Below are 22,527 nucleotides of genomic sequence, written 5' to 3'. Positions count from 1 at the left end.
CAAGTCATAGAAAATTCCTACTGGCAGGTTGGCATTACGTGATTGGTTATGGTAATAGGGTGAGTACCAGGGTGGGAATTTTTGCCTAATTTGGGGTCAGGAAGCTGGCTGGTGAGGATCAGGGGGGGCTCTGAGCAATGGTTACAAAGGGGTTCACTCAGTTCCAGAGCTGGGGTCCTCTGGAGCCCTCTGGTTGGCTCTTGGCTCCATGTCTGTGGCCTTGATGCAGGACTCCATATCACCACCCTCCTTTTCCCCTTGCTATCCATATATTTGTTCTCTATGTCTAGAAAAATACTAAAGGTGATCTTACTTGCAAAGTAGAAATAAGAGACACAATCATATATACCTATTTCTGCATTCCCTTTTCCTTTTTCGGTTTTAGCAGAGTCACTTTCTTCTCCTTTTGTTACTTCTCCAAAGTCACCCCCAAAATTTTAGATGGTCTGGAGTGTGTTTAGCCCGAGCACGGTGGGGACCAGGTACATGATGATAGGACATTACATCCAGAGAGACTAAAATGCTTTCTCACTGCAGAGAGAAAAATGAGGGATGGTATGAAATTGTCTGTTCAGAATGTCAGAGCAGAGTGCATATCAGTGCAAAGGATAATGACACAGTTGGAAGGACACAGAATCAGACAGCACTGTTGAATGTGGTTAGATGAATGTTTCCTTACAATAGGCTTTTCTTTTGGTTGACAGAGATGGAAAGGAAAGTCAGTGTATCTCTGTCCTCTGGGAAGTACTGATGACTTCTGAGAAACAGAGCTCCAGAATTGATGAAGGGGCCCCATAGGTAGCCATGCACTATAACCACACTTGTTCTAACAAAAAATGTGTCTTATGTGCAACCAAGTGCACATTCTCAATGCCCCCAATATGTAAACACTGTCATTTTACCACAATCAGAATAATTCATAACACAGTGAAAAGTAGTCAATGATTTTAGAAGCATATGAAATAAACAACTTTTCAGTTAGGATACATGATATTTTGCCAATCAAATGTATTTCTAAATATTTCTTCCCTTTCACCAAAATATAAGATACTTTTTTCTAACTCTGGTTATTTCCAAATAGCAAAGTGCTCAAGGAATAAAGTTTTGAGCTATGTATGTGCTATGTTCTGTGCTGTGTTGTGCTGAGTCACTCAGTCATATCCGACTCTTGGCAACACTATGGACTATAGCCCACCAGGCTCCTCTGTCCATGGGGATTCTCCAGGCAAGAATGCTGGAGTGGGTTGCCATGCCCTCCTCATGTATGTGCTATATTGGCAAGCAAATTTAAATAATCCCTATTTTGTCACACAAAAAAGAAACAGTGTGATACTGACAGTCGTGAGTTAGGAAGGCTGCTGCTGCTGCTGCTAAGTCGCTTCAGTCGTGTCCCACTCTGCGACTCTGTAGGTGGCAGCCCACCAGGCTCCGCCGTCCCTGGGATTCTCCAGGCAAGAATACTGGAGTGGGCTGCCATTTCCTTCTCCAGTGCATGAAAGGGAAAAGTGAAAGTGAAGTTGCTGAGTCGTGTCCGACTCTTAGCGACCCCATGGACCTACCAGGCTACCAGGCTCCTCCATCCATGGGATTTTCCAGGCAAGAGTACTGGAGTGGGGTGCCATTGCCTTCTCCGTTTGGAAGGCTAGAGACCCTGGAATACGGGTGATAATAATAGAGTTCGTTCCATCCAGTTTGATTCATTCATTCATTCACTCACTCATTCAACCTTTAGCAATGACCTAGGTGCCAGAAATGACATCAAGCACTACTGGAAAACAAGGGTAAAATAAAACCATTGTCTTTGAACTTTAACCAAAGAAAAGCCTAGCGGTAACTCCAAGTGTGTAAAGGTATTGTTTGAGGAAACGATGAGACATACAAACCCTAGTACTTCCCTGGTGGGACAGTGGATAAGAATCCACCTGTCAACGCAGGAGATATGGGTACAACCCCTGGTCCGGGAAGATTCCACATGCCAAGGGCCAGTAAAGCTCGTGTGCCGCAAATACTGAGCCCGCACTCTAGAGCCCTCACGCTGCAACTCCTGAGCCCACCTGCTGCAACTACTGAAGCCTGTGTGCCTAAAGCCTGTGCTCTACAGCAAGAGAAACCACTGCTATGAGAAGCCTGTGCACTGCAATGAAGGGTAGCCCCACTCACCACAACTAGAGAAAGCCTGTGTGTAGAAACAAAGACCCAGTGCAGCCAAAAATTAACTTATTTTTTAAAACATCCTGAATTATTCTAATCAGGGATGCTACCTATCTGCCCAGATGTCTGGGCTCACCATCATTCTAAGAGGCACAAACATGGAGACATATGCTAACAACAAATATGGCTCTTCTAAACATCCATGCCATTCCCAGATAATTTCCTTTCATGCCCTGCTCTTTCTGAATATAGAAAACTCTCTAAGTGCCAGTATGGACATTGTTACATCATACAGCTAAACAGCATCATGCTCATATTGCTCACCATGTAAAATATTGAAATTTGTTAATTCAGTTTAGGAGATTAAATATTTCATTACCTAGGGATTATCATTTTCACATCAAACTAAACAAAATATCACTGTACAATAGTTGTAGAAAATGATGATCATTTGGAAGATGTACCTTTTCAGGATTTACTACCTGTGGAAAGGTTTAGATAATTTGTAACATTTTGACAATTGAAAGGAACAGATGGTATCCTTCTGACTGCATCAGGGAGTGGATAATGAGCATGAGCAAACTGGCAGAGAGCCACTTGGGGTTCATTTCTAGGAGAAAAAGAAATGAAACATTACTACCCAAAGAGCTTGTCAGTAATTTTTTTTCCTTTCAAGAAACTGGAAACAATTTATACATTTTATTTTCTTCTTCAGCTGCTCCTTAAAAATATCCAGAGCACAGAAATATATTTTGTTCAATCCACTTGGTTGTATGACTAATTCATAAATAGTAAGTATGTACTGTATACCTGTTGTCTAGTTGCTAAGTTGTCTTCAACTCTTTTACAACCCCATAGACTGTCGCCCACCAGGCTCCTCTGTCCATGGGATTTCCCAAGCAAGAATACTGGAGTGGGTTGCCATTTCCTACTCCAGGGTATCTCCCTGAACTGGGGATTGAACTTGAGTCTCCTGCATTGGCAGGTGGATTCTTTACCCCAGAGTCATTGTATGGTAAAAAATGTACCATTGTATGTACCACTGGGAAGTCCATTGTATACCTCCTACGTAATACTTTTTAACAGTTTCATTGACATATAATTCACATAACACAATTCACCGATTTAAAGTGTACAAATTCAAGGATTTAATATGCCCACATTGTTGTACATCTAATCACCATAATCAACTGTAGAATATTTCATTACTCTGAAAAGAAATCCTGTACCCCTTACCTCCATCCTCTTATCTCTTCTAGCCCCTAGGTATCCACTTTGCCTCTAGACATTTGCCCATTTTCAACATTTCATATAAATGAAATCATGCACTATATGATCATTTGTGACTGGTTTCTTTCACTTAGCATACTTCCAAGATTCATTCATGTTGTAGTATGCATAGATATTTCATTTCTTTTTTTGTCAAATAAATTATATGTATACGTGTATATATATATATATATCACATTTTATTTATCCATTCATCAGTTAATGGACATTTGGGTTGTCTCTACTTTTTGGTATTATCAATAATCCTGCTATGAATTTTTATGTTCAAGCTTTGTGTGGGGATATGCTTTCATTTCTCTTGGGCATACACATGGGAAAGAATTGCTGGATAATACGATAATGCTATGTTTAAGCATTTGAGGGATTGCCAAAGCAGCTGCACCATTTTACACTCTCACCAGCAATGTATGTGGGTTCCAATTTATTCACATCCTTGTTATTTCTTGTCTATGTAATTATAACCCATCCTAGTGAATGTGAAATGGCATCTAATTTCCATTTGTCTTTTCACTTTCACAATAATTTTATTTGGGCTATATTTATATGGGAGAAAAGGTTGTGAAAACTTCTCTCGTAATCTTTAAAGATTATCCTCATACTCAGATGTGATTTTTTTGCCTGATCCTTCCTCACTTCTTTATCATAGTATCCCATTTTTCCTTTGAGGAGGACTAACCCTTATCCAATCTCAGTCTATATAATTTGAGTAGAGCTGACCCCTTCCCCTCTAGCTTCAGAATGAACCTGAATCAGGCCTGGCTAATTGGAACCCTTAGATCGGGGACTAGTTGGGAGAGAAAAACCACACCAGTCACGTGAAAGAGGTAATTTAATACAAACACATATTAATCAGGTATCAAGTTGTTAACCAGGACCCTAAACAGGTAGAAAGAGAACCTTAAAAATTTTGGAGGTAGCAACTGTAGGAAGCAACTCCTGCCCTTAAAGCAAGGGGGTAAAGGAAAGAGGTTAGAATTATTAAAACAGGACTTCTCTGGTGGCCCAGTGGATAAGAATCCATCTGCCAATGCAGACTGGGGACATGAGTCAATCCCCAGTCTGGGAAGATTCCATATGCCTCAGAGCAGCTAAGCCTGTTCATCACAACTACTGAAGCTCTCGCACTCTAGAGCCCGCATGCTGCAACTACTGAAGCTCGTGCTCCTAGAGCCCGTGCTCCACAACGAGAAGCCACTGCAATGGGAAGCCCACACACCTCAACAAAGAGTAGCCCCCACTCACCACAACTGGAGAAGGCCCACACAAAAGCAGCAAAGACCCAGCACAACAAAAAATAATTTAAAAATTTTAAAGATTGTTAAAACAGAATGTGGAGGAGGAGCCCTTGGAGCTGAAATATCTGAGAAAGCTAACTCCAATCAATGTCTCTCAGCTTAGAGGATGGGCTCCAGAAGAATGGGCTCCAGCCAACTAGTGCCTGCTTTCTGGTGGGGGGTAAGGGGTGGAGGCAATAAACCTGTTCAAGTGTTACAATTGGATTAGGGACTGCTGGTAAGAAACTGCAGCAGCTAGAGTGAAGAAGTGGCACTCTCAAGAACCCCAGGCAGTCAAGGAATCTATAGTAAGCTCACAGGAAGAAATATGCCATTTCTTCTTCCATCCTCCTTCCAGGTCCTGTCTTAGGGCCCCTCATTGGCAGAATCTAAGAGAAAACTGCCACCAGAGAATTTGTGGTTTGCAGAGTTCCAGCTCCAGCGCCACAATGTAGAGCACAGAAAGGTGGACTTGGAGCTGACACACCTTTGGCTACTCAGCATCCATGTGCACCCTTCTTTACACATTTAAATTTTCATACAATAATTCAACAACTCCCAGTTGAATGATACAACTGTCCTTCACACAAAAGAAGGTATTCTCACACTTCACAAAATGAGAAGACGCAAAATATTAATGGTCATTGTAGCTACATAGGCTATGCTAATTAGCCTTAATTTCAATCTCAGTCCCAGCTGAAATTGTGTTACCAAAAGATTAAATGGTAAAGTTAACCTCAAATAAAAAAACACTTGTAGTGGGTGGGAGAGAGATGGACTGGGAGTTTGGGGTTAATAGATGGAAACTATCACATATAGACAGGATAAGCAACAAGGTCCTAATGTATAGCAGAGGGAACTATATTCAATATCCTGGGATAAACCATAATGGAAAAGAATATTAAAGAAGAATGTATACATGTGTATAACTGAGTCACTCTGCTGTGCACTAGAAATGAATACAACATTGTAAATCAACTGTACTTCAATAAAAAATAAATTTAAAAAACACGTAGAAAATAATTAGGAAAAGGATAGTATATATGTGTGAATGTATGATTATTTTATACATAATATATAGTGCATATTTACACATATGTGCATATATATTTCTATAATATTTACATAATTTATATGTGTATGCATATTATATATACATATACACATATAGTTATCAGGCTGCCCTGGTGCTTCAGGTGGTAAAGAATCTGCCTCCAATGCAGATCTAGGTTCAATCCCTGGGTTGGGAAGATCCCCTGGAGGAGGGCATAGCAACACACTCCAGTATTCTTGCCTGGAGAATCCCCATGCACAGAGGAGCCTGGTGGGCTACAGAGTCAGACACGACTGAGCAACTAAGCACATATAGCTACAGATACTTAACAAGAAAGAAAATATTCATAGCTGTTACAGACACAATTTATGTAGCTGGTCACAAGGTTATATTTGGTATTTTAAACTTCCATTATTGTATTAGTTGTTTTGCTGCATAACAAACTATTGCAAAACTTATCTGCTTACAACAGCAAACATATATCTCACATAGTTTCCATGGGTCAAGAATTCATGAGTGACTTAACTGAGTGATCCTGCCTCACGTGAAATCAGCCAAGATGGTGGCTGAGGGCTTCCCTGATAGCTCAGTGGCAAAGAATCTGCCTGCCAACACGGATGCAGTCCCTGATCTGGGAAGATCCCACATGCTGTGAAGCAACTAAGCCTGTGTGCACCACAACTACTGAGCCGGTGTGCTCTAGAGCCTGTGCTCAGTAACAAGAGAAGCCACTCCAATGAAGAGCCCTCATGCAACAATGAAAACCCAGTGGAGCAAAAATAAAACTAAATTTAAAAAAAAAGAAGCCCCCAAATGACCTGGTGGCAGTCTCATCTTCCAAATTAATGGAATTATTGTTGTTCCCTTGGTAGAAGCACTTCTCCTTTGGGAACAAGACCCTCCAAGCCAGCAAAGCTCAAAGTTGTGAAGGCAAGTAAAAATTTTGAGTGGGTCATAAGACATAATAATAAGAGGAAGTACTCTCACTTCCATTCTTTAATTCTTGGACCCATGTATTCTAGGTATGGAAGTAACACACCATATATTGACCTCTGGTTCAAATCTTATACTGTGTCTTGTACGATATTCTTCTAAGAGAATATCCATCCTTTCAAGGTGTTGTCTCCAAAATAGCGTTACTTACATAATGACATATTAGAGCAAGACCATTTAATACCACAAATTCCTTGATCAGAAGCAGTGTTGACAGAGTACCACGTTGGCAAATAAGGCATTTTGTTAAGTGATAACGACATAAGCATAATGGGAAAGAAAAGAAGATTCATATATAGAATATGCTCTATTCCATTAAGGATAAATTTCTATTCTGTCCATGATGGAAAGGATCCAGTGTAACCAACCTGCCACCAGGTAGCTGTGACTGGTTCCTTTTAGAAATGGCTGTAGCGCTTTGAAAATATAGGGAATACAGAATCATGCCCAAACTCAACTGTAAACACTTTATTTTGACATGTTTGTTACGGATAGTGGTTTTCAGAAATACTATTTTTTTAGTCTGGCAAACTTCAAAGAATGCAAAAGCACGTGTATTTTATCCCCAGTAACGCAAGTTGCTATCCTTTAAAGAAGTTCTTAACATTTTCTTTTCCAAACCACAAAATGCATTATATGTGCGTACTCCTACGGCCCACCACTTCCTTCTCTAATTTGTACAGAGAAATAAAGCAAGTAGCACTAGCAATTTTCAGGTGGTGGCAATGGGTAATACTCAGTGAAGAACTAGTACAAAGATATGAGATCCTTTTGTTACATTTAGAGTAAATTTTGCCAAGAAAAAATACATATGACTAATCAAAGTTTTAAGATATTAAAAGTTTTATAATGTGTTGTACTTTTTGCATTTTAAAAATTACTATTTTATAAAAATGACTTGACTTTCCCAGCTCACCAGTTCTATTAATAGGCAATCAGATAGTACTGAATAAATATAAACCTTGTTAAAAAGAAAAATATCTAAAATTTATGCATTTGAGAATGCTGAAACAAGTGTCATCAGTGTACATTTCACTTGCTTTATCACTTTGTCTACATTTAGTAATCTCAACTCGTCATTACTGACAAATGTTTCTCCTCACAAAACTATAGAACTATAGTCACTTTTTTCCAGTACTTTCACTTTCCTTTTTAAAAAATGTTCCTATACAAACAATTTAAAACAGAATCATGAAATGTCAACAGAAAACACTCACCTGGTAATACAGCCTATGTGGTGCGCCTGGTATAAAGCTAAAATTCCACTTTTCATCAAAAAAGCATCTCTGAATTCAACAGAATATTTCTATAGGAATAAATTTAAATTGTCTCATATTTTTAAAAAGTCATTTACTTTAGCCACAAATAAGAACTTATTCATGAAGTACTTCATACATGATCATGATATTATAAGGATATAGATTAAGAACCACTATTTGAAGGTATCACAGACTCTCAAAGTCAGGAACTACTGATCAATCTAAGAACTTTATACTTCAATCTTACAGTGTAAAAACATTTTAATTTTGGCCTAATTGATGATTGAAACAATTTGGGAGGGGCCTAAAAAAGAAAAGTTAGATTATTCAATTCCTAACTGAACTATTTAGACATTTTAAAAACAATATTTAAAGCCAATCTGAAAGAGTAGTATTCCAAGAATGGAAGAGAATTCTTGCCATTGAAGTTAACATGTATACCTGAAAGAAAATCCTCCTCTCTACCGGACAAATGGAACTCAAAATGAGTAAAGGGATTTTTTCCCCCTAGGGTCTTATAAACAATTAAGAATAGAGAATTCTTTATCTTGCTAGATTATTGGTACAATAAATATAAGTTTAGACATACTGGTTGAGCCTCAAAAAGTGTACCTCCTACACACTCTATGCTCCACCACAGAAGAGGAAACCAAGAGTAGACGAAGAATCTAGGCTACAGAATAGATTCTCTGGATAAGGACAGGAAATGCCTAGGTGATAGCTGAGCAATATACCTGGCAGAAAACGTTTCCACATTGGAGGTCAGAGGGCTGGCTCCAGAAGCATCACCAGGGGAAGGAAATTACCTGATATTATGGTTTTTCCAGTAGTCATGTATACACATGAGAGTTGGACAATAAAGAGGCTGAGCACCAAAGAACTGACACTTTCTAATCATGGTTCTGGAAAAGACTCTTCAGAGTCCCTTGGACTGCAAGGAGATCAAACCAGTCAATCCTAAAGGAAATCAACTCTGAATATTCATTGGAAGGACTGATGCTGAAGTTGAAGCTCCAAGACTTTGGCCACCTGATGAGAAGAGCCAATTCATTGGAAAAGACCCTGATGCTGGGAAAGATCGAAGGCAAAAGAAGGGGGAGGCAGAGGGTGAGATGATCAGATAGCATCTCGGACTCAATGGACACAAATTTGAGCAAATTCCAGGAGATGGTGAAGGGCAGAAGAGCCTGGTGTACTGCAGTCCATGGGGCTGCAGAGTCGGACATGACTTAGCAACTGAACAACAACAGTCATATAAAAAATTATGAGATCCTTTCCAGAATTATTGAATATGGCAAGATCAAGTCAGATGCTAGAAGAAAATGAGCCCATTATTAACTTCTGAAATAACAAAAAAGGTAATATCAAAAGATAGCAACATATTCATATTATTTGGAAACATAAAGGTAAATTCTACAACCATTATGTAAGTTGCGAGAGTAAGTTTCCTCTGTGAACATGAAAGAAGGATGAGAAGGATTACCTCATTTTTAGTCACAAGCATTTTGGTACTATAAGATATTTTTAAACCATCTCCACATAATGTTGGGAGGGTGGGGGACAGCACTAAGACAGAAAGAGATTAACAGTTTTACATTAAAAAAGAAAACCCTCTAAGTTCTGTAAGAAAAGTAAACATGATTACACCTAAATACACCCACTGGTTTTTAAAAAATAATTTTATGAAGACTTGTGGGTCAATATTCATTTATAAAAATAAGTACCTTCACAGTTTCAAAAAGAAATTTATTTTCATATTTGAAAGTCTTTAAAAGTAACCAAAGGACTTATTACCCTTCTGCATTCTGCTTTTCAGAAAGTACTTTTGACGTAGATCTGTTTCGGATTCTTTTTCTTTTCCTTTTCTTTTCCGAGGCAGATGAGTTCGCATCCTGTGTTTTTTTCTTTTTCTTCAAACAGCTAAGAGGATTGGGGCCACTTACTTTCTTGTGCTTTTTTCTTCTTCTCTGTTCTGGGTCTTTTACTAAACCCTGTTCCTCTTTGAGTTGCCTGATACTCTGTTTCTCATGCACTGAGACAAGCTGACCGGACTCTACTGCTTTAACAAATGCAATCGTTTTGGGAGAAGGTTTGTCCAAGACCATAGTGTTCTGAATAATAAACATGAGAGGAATTCCAGGCTTTTTTTTTACTTTCATAGACAAATTCTGATCCTATTAAAGAGAAAAATAGAATTATTTAGTTCAAATATAATAATTAGATACCTTAAATAGATTTCTAAGAACTTAAAGAGGGCTATACTAAAAATAAAAGATTACCGGTTTTACTTTTCAAATCAGTCATGTCTCACTAACGGTAGTGTATCTTATGACAAAGGAAGAAAAACATAAAAACTGAGCACAGTTAAGCGTCAACAATGTGAACTGGAATTATCAATATTCTATACTGATCAATATTCTAAGACCACTAATTTTCTAGCACCTTGAAATACAAACTAATGCAAAGGTAAATATGTTAGGTGATATCCATCATTCCTACTCTGATACACGTTTCAGAAAGGGTCAAGAATGCTCAGAGATTGAAAGAATAGAAATAAAGTAGGAACTAGCTGACTCAGATTCTACACTCAGCTCTGCTTCTAACTGTGTAATTTTGTAATTCCACAAGCATATTTAAGGAAATCTGTACGTATGTGAACTTATTAATATTCACCCAGAGTCTTTCCTCCCTTGCATCCCAGTCTTTAAAAGCCTGAAAGAATTCCATACTGGTGGTATGGTCTCAAATAATATGAAATACAACTTTCTGAATATATGTATTCCTATGTAAATATGAATACACATGAATATATGAATACTTATATACACATAAATAGTATGAAATAGAGAAACAAGAAAAAACATGTATAAACATAAAATGTAAAATCTTTGCTCTACTTACCTTCCTTGTAAGAGCTCTAAAACATATCATCAGATCTCTATGTCAATAATTTTTTATTTAAAAAAAGGAAATTTCAGTAATGAAGAAAACCATTATGCTTAACCCATCTAATTTATTCTAATGACAAATAGCTCCACATAAAGTATAAACAGAGATGATTAAAATTGACTCTGGTTTTAAAACTGGTGTCACCTGTGTTGCCAGGAAATAATGGTGAGGATTTCCATCTTCCACCATGGAAAGCAGACATTCTGATCCACTCACTGCATTCTTGAAATGGGGACAATTTCGAACTTGGCATTTTTGGGCAATCAGCTTTGCCCCATATAAGTCCTTTCCCAATGTTTCCAACTCTTTCAACACACATCTGGAGAATAAAATGTTATTAGCAGCTCACAATTATAACAGATGGATATCAGTTATTCACAGAAAGCAAGTATAAAAAAAAAATCTCAGTTCTTTTTCAAAAACTACAAGCCATACAGTAACCATTTCACTCTCAAAAGACCTGGAAAAATGCATACACCAAGTAGAAGGAACTTAATAAATAGCTGAAATGTACTGAGCATTTATCATGTGCAGGCAGCATGCTAACTGCTCTTGACATAAGTTCTCCCTTATCTCAAAACAGCCCTACAAAGTTGGGCAGCTTACTTTAAAATTATCCTTATTTTAGAACAGCTCATTCTGGGAGATTTCAAGTAACATGCCCAAATTCAAACAACTAAAAGTGGTAGAGTGAAATGTGAATCTAAGTAGTTTGACAATAGATGCCCCAACCAGAGTGCTATAGACTTGTTTCAAGTACAAATAGATACACCTTCAAAATATTTTCAGCTCAGAAAAGTAAACATTCTCAACTCACCAGCTTGTTTAAAAGCAATCACAACTTTCTTTCATTTTCCATTTTCATATTAAGATAAGTTCTGTTTTTCAAAGTGTTACCAATGTGTGTGTGCTCAGTCGCTCAGTCATGTCTGACTCTTTGAAACCCCATGGACTATAGCTCACCAGGCTTCTGTGTCCATGGAATTTTCCAGGCGAAAATACTGGAGTGGGTTGCCATTTCCTACTTCAGAGGATCTTCCTGACCCAGAGACTGAACCTGCGTCTCCTGCATTGGCAGGCAGATTCTTTACAACTTTACCACCTGGGAAGCCTAATTTCTCATCCACAAATCTGAACCTCTTATGGAGGAGTCAAATATTAGCATTTTAATAAGATCCCCAGGTACTTCCTCTATCCCACTTAAAAATTATAAGAAATAGTGAGTCAAAGATTCTTTAACCTGAGCCAACCCTTGCCTGTCTTTACCTTGCCTCATCCCCTTTATCATTCCATTAGTTTGTTTGTTTGAAGAGATTTTGCTTTCTACAGTTACCCATTTTGAATGCTATTTTGAATTTCAGGACTAAATTGCCAAACATCTACTGAATATTTCCCATGGATGGCCTGCCATCAGCTCTTCATCAAATTCACTATGTCTAAAATCAAACTACTTTCATTTCTCCAAACTTCTCCAGGGCTTGCTAATGCTTTGAACTTATTATCTTCTCAGATACCTTGTTTAGAAATCAGAAATCCTATTTGATTTTTGCTTTCTCACTCCCACCTCTGCCCCTGCCCCATAGGCGGGTAGTTCTAGCTCAGCTTGGTATTTACTTCTGTGACATCTCCTTGTAAAACCCTGGGGTTCCTGCCTTTCCTCTCTCCCATGATTTCTTGACTGGACAACCAAAAAATGGGTTTACCTGTCTTCACTCTCTTGCTTCTCCAACTCACCCCTTACATAGCTACAGTTATCTTTTCTAGAAAATACTTATCATGTCTGATAGCATTTACCTCTTGACACACACACCAAGAATTAACAGAACAATATGCTTTAAAACAACCTATCAGTAAGGTTAAGGTGGGTGGGGGAAATATGAGTAAGAATAGTCATGTCAATAACTGGAAAAGCTAGGTGATAGATATTTTGTGATGCTATTCTATTTTTGTGCATGAAATATTCCAGAAGTTCAGAGGCTAAATTCTCTATGGGGAAAAATGCGGCAGAATATAATTTCACCCACTACTTCTCAACCACATGTATATTACAGACTGTATTAAAAATGTTAGATGGATGAAACTGGAACCCATTATACAGAGTGAAGTAAGCCAGAAAGAAAAACACCAATACAGTATACTAATGCATATATATGGAATTTGAAAGAAGGTAACGATAACCCTATATACGAGACAGAATAAGAGACACAGATGCATAGAACAGTCTTATGGACTCTGAGGGAGAAGGTGAGGGTGGGACGTTCTGGGAGAATAGCATTGAAACATGTATATTATCATATGTGAAACAGAACACCATTCCATGTTCGATGCATGAGACAAATGCTCAGGGCCGGGGCAATGGGATGACCCAGAGGGATGGGATGGGGAGGGAGGTGGGTGGGGGGTCCAGGAAGGGGAACACATGTAAACCCATGGCTGATTCATGTCAATGTATGGCAAAAACCACTAAAATATTGTAAAGTAATTAGCCCCCAACTAAAATAAATAAATTTATTTTAAAAAAAAAGTTAATATTTATGACAAACAGAACTAAATGGACAAGGCTTGTAGCCAGAAGAAATCAACTCTGGAGCACAGGCCATCAGGATCTGGCAGTCCTGAAGGCAAAGGGGATCAAAAATTCAGGCTATCTATGTCCCATCTGAGGCTCTGCCTGGATGAAATCTGTATGAAGTTCTGAATACAGAAAGTTGTTTATGGAGTACTATCAGGTGAGAAAGGCAGGCCATTAATATCATATGCAGAGTAAGAGCCCATTCTTATGTGTGTGTGTGTGTGTGTGTGTGTGTGCAAAGAACTGGATGAATGACAGTAGTAAGTCACTGATGTGGTCTTATGGTCATTTAAGTTTTCTTTTTTCACTTTTTAAAGGAAATATTCTACAAGGAAAAAAAATAACAACTAAGTTTATGAATAGTAGTTCCTTGTTACGCAGCCTCTATTTTTCTTCTTCCCAGCTTCTTTTCCTAGTATACACTGTACTCTAATCTCTTGCATTTCACAACTCCACTCCTTTGTTCAAGAGTTCTACAAGGGATCTTTCATTCAAAAAATGTCCTTCCCTTCAGAACTGAACTGTGACTGAGCTCAAGTTACTTCCTCTATGAAACCTTCCTTGATTCCATCCTTGCTCCAAACAACTCCACATGGTTTCATCTTACACGTTCCCACACTTTGAGGAAATGGGGAAACTACACTTGGAGTCAAACATATCAATTAGCGGTTGATTTATGCAACCCACTCCAGTATTCTTGCCTGGAGAATTTCATGGACAGAGGAGTCTTGGAGGATCCAGTCCATAGCGTTGCGCAGAGTCGGACACGACTGAACGACTAACACTTTATGCACTTCGCTGGCCATTCGGTTTGGGAGATCATCCTGTTCATCCAGTTATCCTCTGGCTAGAGCAGTGCCTGGCATATGGTTGGTGCTCAAAAAAGGCAGCTGAATAAACAGAGGACATTGCACAAAGTTCTTAACATCGAGTCTGGCCTTATCTTTCTGGGAATCGAAGATGTTACACCATGAGGCAGTTGTGAAGCTTGAAAAATTCTTAAACTGAGAAAAGCTTTGCAAACAACCAGCAACCATTCGAGGAGAGAGGTTTCGAGATGCCAATAAACGATCCCCATATACTATACCTCGTCAGACTTTAATAGCAAATTTATAAGTAGTTACGAGCTTTTTTTTATTTAACAGATGAGTAATTCTAGGCTCAGAGAGAAATCACAAAACTGGTAGCACTGGGGTCGGAAGCCAGGTTGGACTGCAAAGCACATGTGCTTGTCCTCCAGACTAACGACAAGCAAATACCCCACGATACTACTACTGTCTGTCTACATGGTAGATACTCGCCCACCCTCCTCCGCGGCCCGGCTGAACTGTCAACTCCTACTGGGCGGGGAGCTTTGCCCCTCCAGGGCTCGCAATGGATGCCTGCGAGCAGCAGCCTGGCTGCTACCGCACCCGCGCGTCCCCTGCGCCTCCACCCGGACCGGCCAGGCCCACCTGGTAGTGCACAGCTGAGTCTCCGCCATGAGGTAGCGGGGCAACTGCTCTCGCAGCTGGATGCGGCCCCGTAGCGCCGCCTGACAGAAAGTGCCGTCCAGCAGTATCTGGTATGGCTCGCGGACTCCAAAATTATTGCGGAAGAAGCCAAGATGCTTCTTGGCGTGTTTCTGCCTGGTGATCTTCATGCCTGGCTTCCCGGACCAGGCCACCCAACCAGAAGGCAGCTTCGAACCAATAAACTACCCCAAAACCGGCAATGTCTGCCTCCCCGGAAACAAACACCCTTGGCCCCGGAAGCAAACGCCCCCATCTGTCGCCCCGATCTACGTCACACCCAGACAAGCGCGCGCTTCACCATGGTGCCCGCGCTCTAAGGGGCACGCCCTCGGAGGCGGAGCTTGCCCTTAAACAGGAAAACAGATAGATGTGTGATTAGGAGCGTGCATGCGCAGTCAGGTGTCAGACTAAAAATACTAGATGCTGGTGGCGCTACTGGTAAAGAACCCGCCTGCCAATGTAGGTGGATGTTAAGGGATGTGGGTTCAATCCCTGGGTCGGGAAGCTCCCCTGGAGGAGGGCATGGCAACCCATTTCAGATTCTCAAGAATTTGCCTTGAGAAAATCCATGGACAGAGGAGCCTGGTAGTGGGCTACAGTCCATAGGGTCGCAAAGCGTAGATCACGACTGAAGCGATTTAGCGCACGCGTGTGCACACACACACACACACACTGTAGATATAGTTTAAAAAACACACACACACATACACTCTGCCTCTTGCGTCTCTCTCTCACACACACATACACAGCCTCTTGCGTGTTACCTGGCACAGCAGCTGAAAAATTGGCGTTATAATAATCAGTGACAATATTGAGCCTTAATATGTCCTAGGCATTGTTCTAGATAAGTTACCTTGTATTTCCTCCTTTCATGTTAATAATTCTCAAATGAGGGAAGAAAGGGACCAAAGTACATGGATGACTGCGACTAGGCCAGTTTGCAGTGGTTGCCTTCCTATAAAGAAGTTGAGCCTGAGTACTAAGGGCACCTGGTTCTTTAGTGTCAGAACTACCAGTGGAACGTGGGTCTCCTGCCTGAAGTTCAAGTGTTCTGGCACCCCTCCACATCTCCCCCATAGGACCACCGTCTTTAAAGAGCCAAATGTCAGGGCAAAAATACTACCATTTTGCATTTCTTCTGGAGACCATTCTAAATGACTCACAAGGAGCGTTTCAGGAGGACTTCTCAAGAGCTTCCTTTTCCAAGAGTCAGTGTCCCTAAACTAGAGTTCTCATTCTGTCCCTAACCCAAGTCATTTGACCTTGAGCAACTCCCCCCAAAAGTTGGGTTCAATTCCTCACTGTCAAATAGGTCGGCAGGACTAGATGACTTTTAAGAACCTCTTTTATGTCTATAGTTTCTAAGGTAGGAAGATTACCTATTGGGCTACTAACAGGGAGGTACAAAGCAGACCAAAAGTTTAGAAATAACTTGGTCAACTTGATTAATGAAGAGGGTGAGTCTGAAAATTTTGAGTTCCCCCGATGACTAATTGCTACATATCTACTTCAATTCTAGGCAAAATAATTAGAGAGTGGGAGTACGGGATTTTGCATTTTTTTCTTTTGACCTGGATCTGTCCCAGATCTAGTTCTGGCTGAAGACTGAAAGAATCAAGGCAGAAAAATAACTTACAAAGTGATAGAGATGTATTATTTGCATTTGGTGTTTTATTTGAAGACACAGGTTTATGAAACTGGAATTGAAATCTTCTATAATGTAAACCCTGTCTTGATACCCAGTACAACATCACTTAAATGGCTGCATCTTTTAACCGAAAATAAATCTAGGAGTTGGAAGCCATGAAGAGTTACTGTAGGACTGGAATCACGGTTCTTGAGTATAATTCCTCATGACCTTTCAATCTGAATACTCTCTTTATCCCTGTGTGCCAACACCCCACTCTGACTATAATGCCACCACAGACAGAGAAAATATACTATCCCATTCCTGCAAAACAGTTAAAACAGTTTTAAAAACAGACTCACAGATTTATCTACCAGCTCCATCCTGTTGGCCACATTTCACTACTAAGAAATATGTGGTTCAGGACTAGGGTTGAGTCATAGTTCTTTTTTTTTTTTCTATTTACTAAATTGCAGCAATTTTTTTCAAGGTCTATGTATATGACAGTGCTATTTGCACAACCATCCCTTATTTCACAAGCAAGAAGACAGTAGATACTGGTTTAAATTATCAAGTTTAAAATGGAATTTTCTATTACATCAGTGTTTCTCAAAACATGATCCTGGGACATGCAGAAAGGCTGTAAGTATGCTTGTTTAATATGCCCATTTGATTCAGAACAAGTATTGAGGGAGAAGGATACTATTCAGAGAGGAGGTGACATTTATTACAATCTCCTGCAAGTCATTTATTATGCATATTAGTGTTCCAGAAGGACCATCTGCAGTAAAGCGTCACTGTTTACCCAATGGGACGTTTTCATTAAGTGGTCTACTGAGTATATCTTTGCCTGATGCCAAATGACCTAGTATTGAAAAATCAACATTTGGCCACAACAAAGGCAGGAGCCAAATATTGCCATTATTGGACAAACTATTGGTATATAAGTTTGAACCTGAAATTTTACTTTGAAAATTATTATAATATTATTAACTTTTAAAAATAATCATTGAAAATTCTCTTGACCTTAGAGTGCAGGAACAGTAATGTCTCAGCATTGCTAGCTGCTGTTTTTTTTTTCCCCTCAGGTCACTCACTACACTGGATATTTTCCAGGCCAAACAGACATTCAGTTGCAGTAGGGGATTAATTTATTTTTCTTTATTTTTTCATAGTCTTCATATTCTTTATTACACATGGATCAAATATAATTTATATGTTGTTGTACACAATTTTCAAGCTCTTTCTTCATGAAATTTGGATGAAGCCAAGTTGACATGAATATGATTTATTCTTGCAAGGTATGACTAATTCCCAAACAAGACTTTTCATGAAAGATTCATGTCCTAAATGGAATTAAATAGGTAAACATTAAATACAGTTCATAAAGTTTATTTTGTTTATTTTCATAAATGCTCATATTCCAATAATTCAGCAAAGATATCTGTCATGATATTATTCTTCCTTATATTCATATTTAAATATTTATAAACATTTGTTAACATCCATTAGCTCCAAAAGAATGCAATGTTCCCCTACTGTTACCCAGCTAACATATTCCTTAAATAAGTAATTTCCCAAAATTAATAATTTAAAACAACTTAGGTAAACTGGTTTGCATTGAGAGCCTATTAGTCCTTCACTAAGATCCCCTAAACTCCATCTGGGACTTGCTTACTGTGAATTTTTATATATAAGGAAAGGTGTTACAAAGGTTGGTTCTGCTGACATATTTAAAAAAAAAACATTTTATGGTTTTCAAATTATAAAAATAACACAGGCCTACTATAACAAGAGGAACAATAGAACAACACAAGACAGTCATCTCCTCTTCCTTGCCAAAATAATACATAATAATCTACTGGGTACCCTTCTGTGATTTTTTTCATATTCACATACTCATTTGCATGTACATCTGCATACATATTTAGAGATTTTTGTCACTTTGTTATTCAAAAATAAAATCATATATTATCACTTCTGTCCATTTTAGTTTTCTCACCCAACGATCTTTATGAAAATCCTCTTCACGCATATTCCAAGTTAACTGGCATAGTACTTTTTCATTATTTTTAATGGCTGCATGAAATTTCCCACAAAATCCCACATGTAACATAATGGATGTGACACAAACTGCGAATTGACACTCATTATCTCGTCTCTTCTTTTTAGTAATAGGATCCTAATTTCATTCTGGACAGTAGTGTGCCCAGAAAAGAGAATCCATGTCCCAGACTTCTGTGCAGTTAAGTATAGTCATAGGATTAAGTTTTAGCCAAAGATATGTTAAGTGTAAGTATTTCAAGGGACTTCTGGGAAAGCTGCTTAAAGGAAATTGGTTTCATTTGGTGGTGGGCACTTCTGTTTTTTTTCCATCATCTTTCTAACCAATCCCAGGATTTGGATGTGATAAAGGGGAACCTAGCAGCCTATTTTAGAGCAAGAGGTAGATGTGAGGATGGAGGCCATGTGCTAAGCTAGCACAGTAGAAAAGAGAAAGATCCTGGGCCATCGGTGACTATGAAATTACCTTTCCAAATCTAGCCTTATTACCTCTGAGTTTGTTTTACATGAGAAGAAAAACAAACTTCTATTGTAGTTTAAAAATATTATTTTTGATTTCTTTTCATTTTTGAAACTGTATTTTTTTTAGAGCAGTATTAGGTTTATAGAAAAATTTAAAGGAAGATGCAGAGATTCTCTGTGTAGCCCTTGCCTCCACACATGCAGAACCTCTCCCAGTATCAATCCCAGTCACCAGAATGGTACATTTTTTTCACCCAAGAAGGACCCTACATCGATACATTGTTTCTTTTATATGCAGCCATACCCAAACATAATTGATAGACTAAGTTAAAACTGTGTGTGTGTACTCAGCCCCTCAGTCCTAACGGACTCTTTGCCACCCCATTGACTGTAGCCCGCCAGGCTCCTCTGTCCATGGGATCCTCCAGGAGAGAATACTGGAGTGGATTGCAATTTCCTTCTCCAGGGGATCTTGCCAAACCCAGGGAATGAACCAGCATCTCCCATTTGGCAGGCAGATTCTTGACCATTAAGCCACCTGGAAAGCCCCACATAGTACCTTAACTTTACTTAGAATTCACTTAAAACTTTTATCCCATATGCCAGTGGGAAATAAAATACTGTAACTCTGAGTTCCTATTTCCTTTACTTGTTGAACTTTTTTAGCTCAGGCTTATCTCAGCTCTGCTAGTAAACTTCAATCAGCTAGGCATTAGCATAGGGGTTAGTCATAAGGGCATGCAAGTATGCTGTTGTTTGTTGTAGTTGTTGTTTAGTCACTAAGTTGTGTTCAACTCTTGAGACTCCATGGACTGTAGCCCGCTAGGTTCCTCTGTCCATGAGATATCCCAGGCAAGAATACTGGAGTGGGTTGCCATTTCCTTTTTCTGGGGATCTTCCTGACTCAGGGATTGAACTCCCGTCTCCTGCATCACAGGCTGGTTCTTTTACTGCTGAGCCATCATGGAAGCCCCAGTTAAAACTACCTGCCAGAATTAGAGAATTTTATCTTGGCAGATGTCTTTGATAAAACTTCGATGTTGGTTAGTTTTTGCCAATATAACTACCCTTTCTTTGAACAGTTTCAAAACCCTAATTTATAAGTTTTTTTTTTTTAAAAAACCTAAAATCAGTTCAGTCGCTCAGTCATATCCGACTTTGTGATCCCATGGACTGCAGCATGTCAGGCTTCCCTGTCCATCACAGACTCCTGGAACTTGCTCAAACTCATGTCCATTGAGTCGGTGATGCCATTCAACCATCTCATCCTCTGTCATCCCCTTCTCCTCCCGCCTTCAATCTTTCCCAGCATCAGGGTCTTTTCTAGTGAGTCAGTTCTTCGAATCAGGTGGCCAAAGTATTGGAGCTTCAGCATCAGTCCTTCCAATGAATATTCAGTATTGATTTCCTTTAGGATGGACTAGTTGGATCTCCTTGCTGTCCAAGGGACTTTCAAGAGTCTTCTCCAACACCACAGTTCAAAAGCATCAATTCTTCAGCGCTCAGCTTTCTTTATGGTCCAACTCTTACATCCATACGTGACTACTGGAAAAACCATAGCTCTGACTAGATGGAACTTTGTTGACAAAATAATGTCTCTGCTTTTTAGTAAGCTGTCTAGGTTGGTCATAACTTTTCTTCCAAGGAGCAAGTGTCTTTTAATTTCATGGCTGCAGTCACCATCTGCAGTGATTTTGGAGACCAAGAAAATAAAGTCTCTCACTGTTTCCATTGTTTCCCCATCGATTTGCCATAAAGTGATGGAACTGGATGCCATGATCTTAATTTTTTGAATGTTGAGTTTTAAGCCGGTTTTTTCACTCTCCTCTTTCACTTTCATTAAGAAGTTCTTTAGTTTCTCTCTGCTTTCTGCCATAAAGGTGGTGTCATCTGCATATCTGAGGTTATTGATATTTCTCCCGGCAATCTTGATTCCAGCTTGTGCTTCATCCAGCCTAGCATTTTGCATGATGTACTCTGCATATAAGTTGATAAGCAGAGTGACAGTATATAGCCTTGATGTACTCCTTTCCCAATTTGGAACCAGTCTGTTGTTCCATGTCCAGTTTTAACTGTTGCTTCTTGACCTGCATACAGATTTCTCAGGAGGCAGATAAGGTGGTCTGGTATTCACATCTCTTTAAGAATTTCCCACAGTTTGTTGTGATCCACACAGTCAAAGGCTTTGGCATAGTCAATAAAGCAGAAGTAGATGTAAATGTAAAATACTTTTTCAAATAAAATAAACTAAATCTTCTTACATTCTATAGAAGCTATCTTGACATTTGTTTATTTTGAAAGTATAAACAATTTGATTTGAATTACGAATGTCAGTGGGATGTATCTCCTATTTGGAAAAGTTAGCTAAATATGAAGAACCTCAGCTGCTTGAGCAAGAAACATCAAGGAAATGTTTGTGTCACCCAGCTGTCAATTAAAGGAAGCAAGCAAAATTTCTGTCTGTTGGCCTAGCTAGTACGATGGACTTTTCCTGAAATGATGAAGGAGAAACTGTGTCTTAGAAAAAAAATCACAAGGGATTGCTCTTTGTCAAGGATATTTCTAAACTAGACAGTGATCAGCAAATAATTCAGCATTGGTTATCAGATGGCTGTTGTCCGGTGGCTGTAAAATTAGACTACAAATTTGCTTGCTAAATAGTTTATTTGAATGAAATTATACAGAGAACAAATACTGCCATGTGAGGTAAGTTAAAAGAAATTAAGTATTTCACAATAGATCTGAATAGTGCTCTTCACTGGAGTTTTACTAACAAAGTGTTCAGTGGTATTAATTAAAGTAGTAAAAACATACAATGGGAGAGAAAAGCAAAAAGTTGAAAAGTGGTAGCAATGTGCAAAATGTTTTACTTTGACACATGCATAATAAACAAACTGTCATTTGAAATTTAATGAAATCATAACTGAAACTGGCAGAGAAGTTCATGCTGTATGGGGTCATTCATTTTTTAACCTATCAAAGCATTTTTAGAAGATTAATGAATCCTTATAAAATTACTCTAGGTAAGCAAATATTATTACTGTTACCTAAAGGAGTTTAAAAATTGAGAATTATGTCAGATTATGGCATTAAAGGATTTTCTAAAAACACTATCTATTTATATTAAACAAAATTTTGAAGACCACCCTTTCACTCATGGTTTAGAATATATTTTTAAGCAGCAGGGGGACTTCAGGGCAGAAACTGAATTTCTGGTGGCAAGAAATTAAACAGGCTTTCAATAATTCAGTAGAATATTATTTCAAAGTCTTGTATTTATAATTGAATTACACCAATACAAGGTATTAATTATATGAT

The 22,527-nt window shown here is 38.8% G+C and overlaps 1 protein-coding gene across 1 annotated transcript; it reads right to left on the bottom strand.

The window, feature by feature from the left end:
• Positions 1-7,215: 7,215 nt before the first annotated feature.
• On the bottom strand, positions 7,216-15,261 carry UTP23 (UTP23 small subunit processome component). The gene is made up of 3 exons (XM_081505266.1): positions 14,997-15,261; positions 11,115-11,289; positions 7,216-10,195 (listed from the first exon to the last, which is right to left on the bottom strand). Exons 1-3 carry the CDS (start codon positions 15,182-15,184, stop codon positions 9,812-9,814), a joined length of 747 nt encoding a protein of 248 aa, XP_081361392.1. The 5' UTR covers positions 15,185-15,261; the 3' UTR covers positions 7,216-9,811.
• Between the last annotated feature and the right edge of the window lie 7,266 nt (positions 15,262-22,527).

This window comes from Giraffa tippelskirchi, chromosome 6 (assembly GCF_054371585.1).
Source record: "Giraffa tippelskirchi isolate mGirTip1 chromosome 6, T2T-mGirTip1v1.2.pri, whole genome shotgun sequence".
Lineage (NCBI taxonomy): Eukaryota > Metazoa > Chordata > Mammalia > Artiodactyla > Giraffidae > Giraffa > Giraffa tippelskirchi.
The sequence above is the reverse complement of the archived record's forward strand: the minus strand, read 5'-3'. Positions and strand labels throughout refer to the sequence as shown.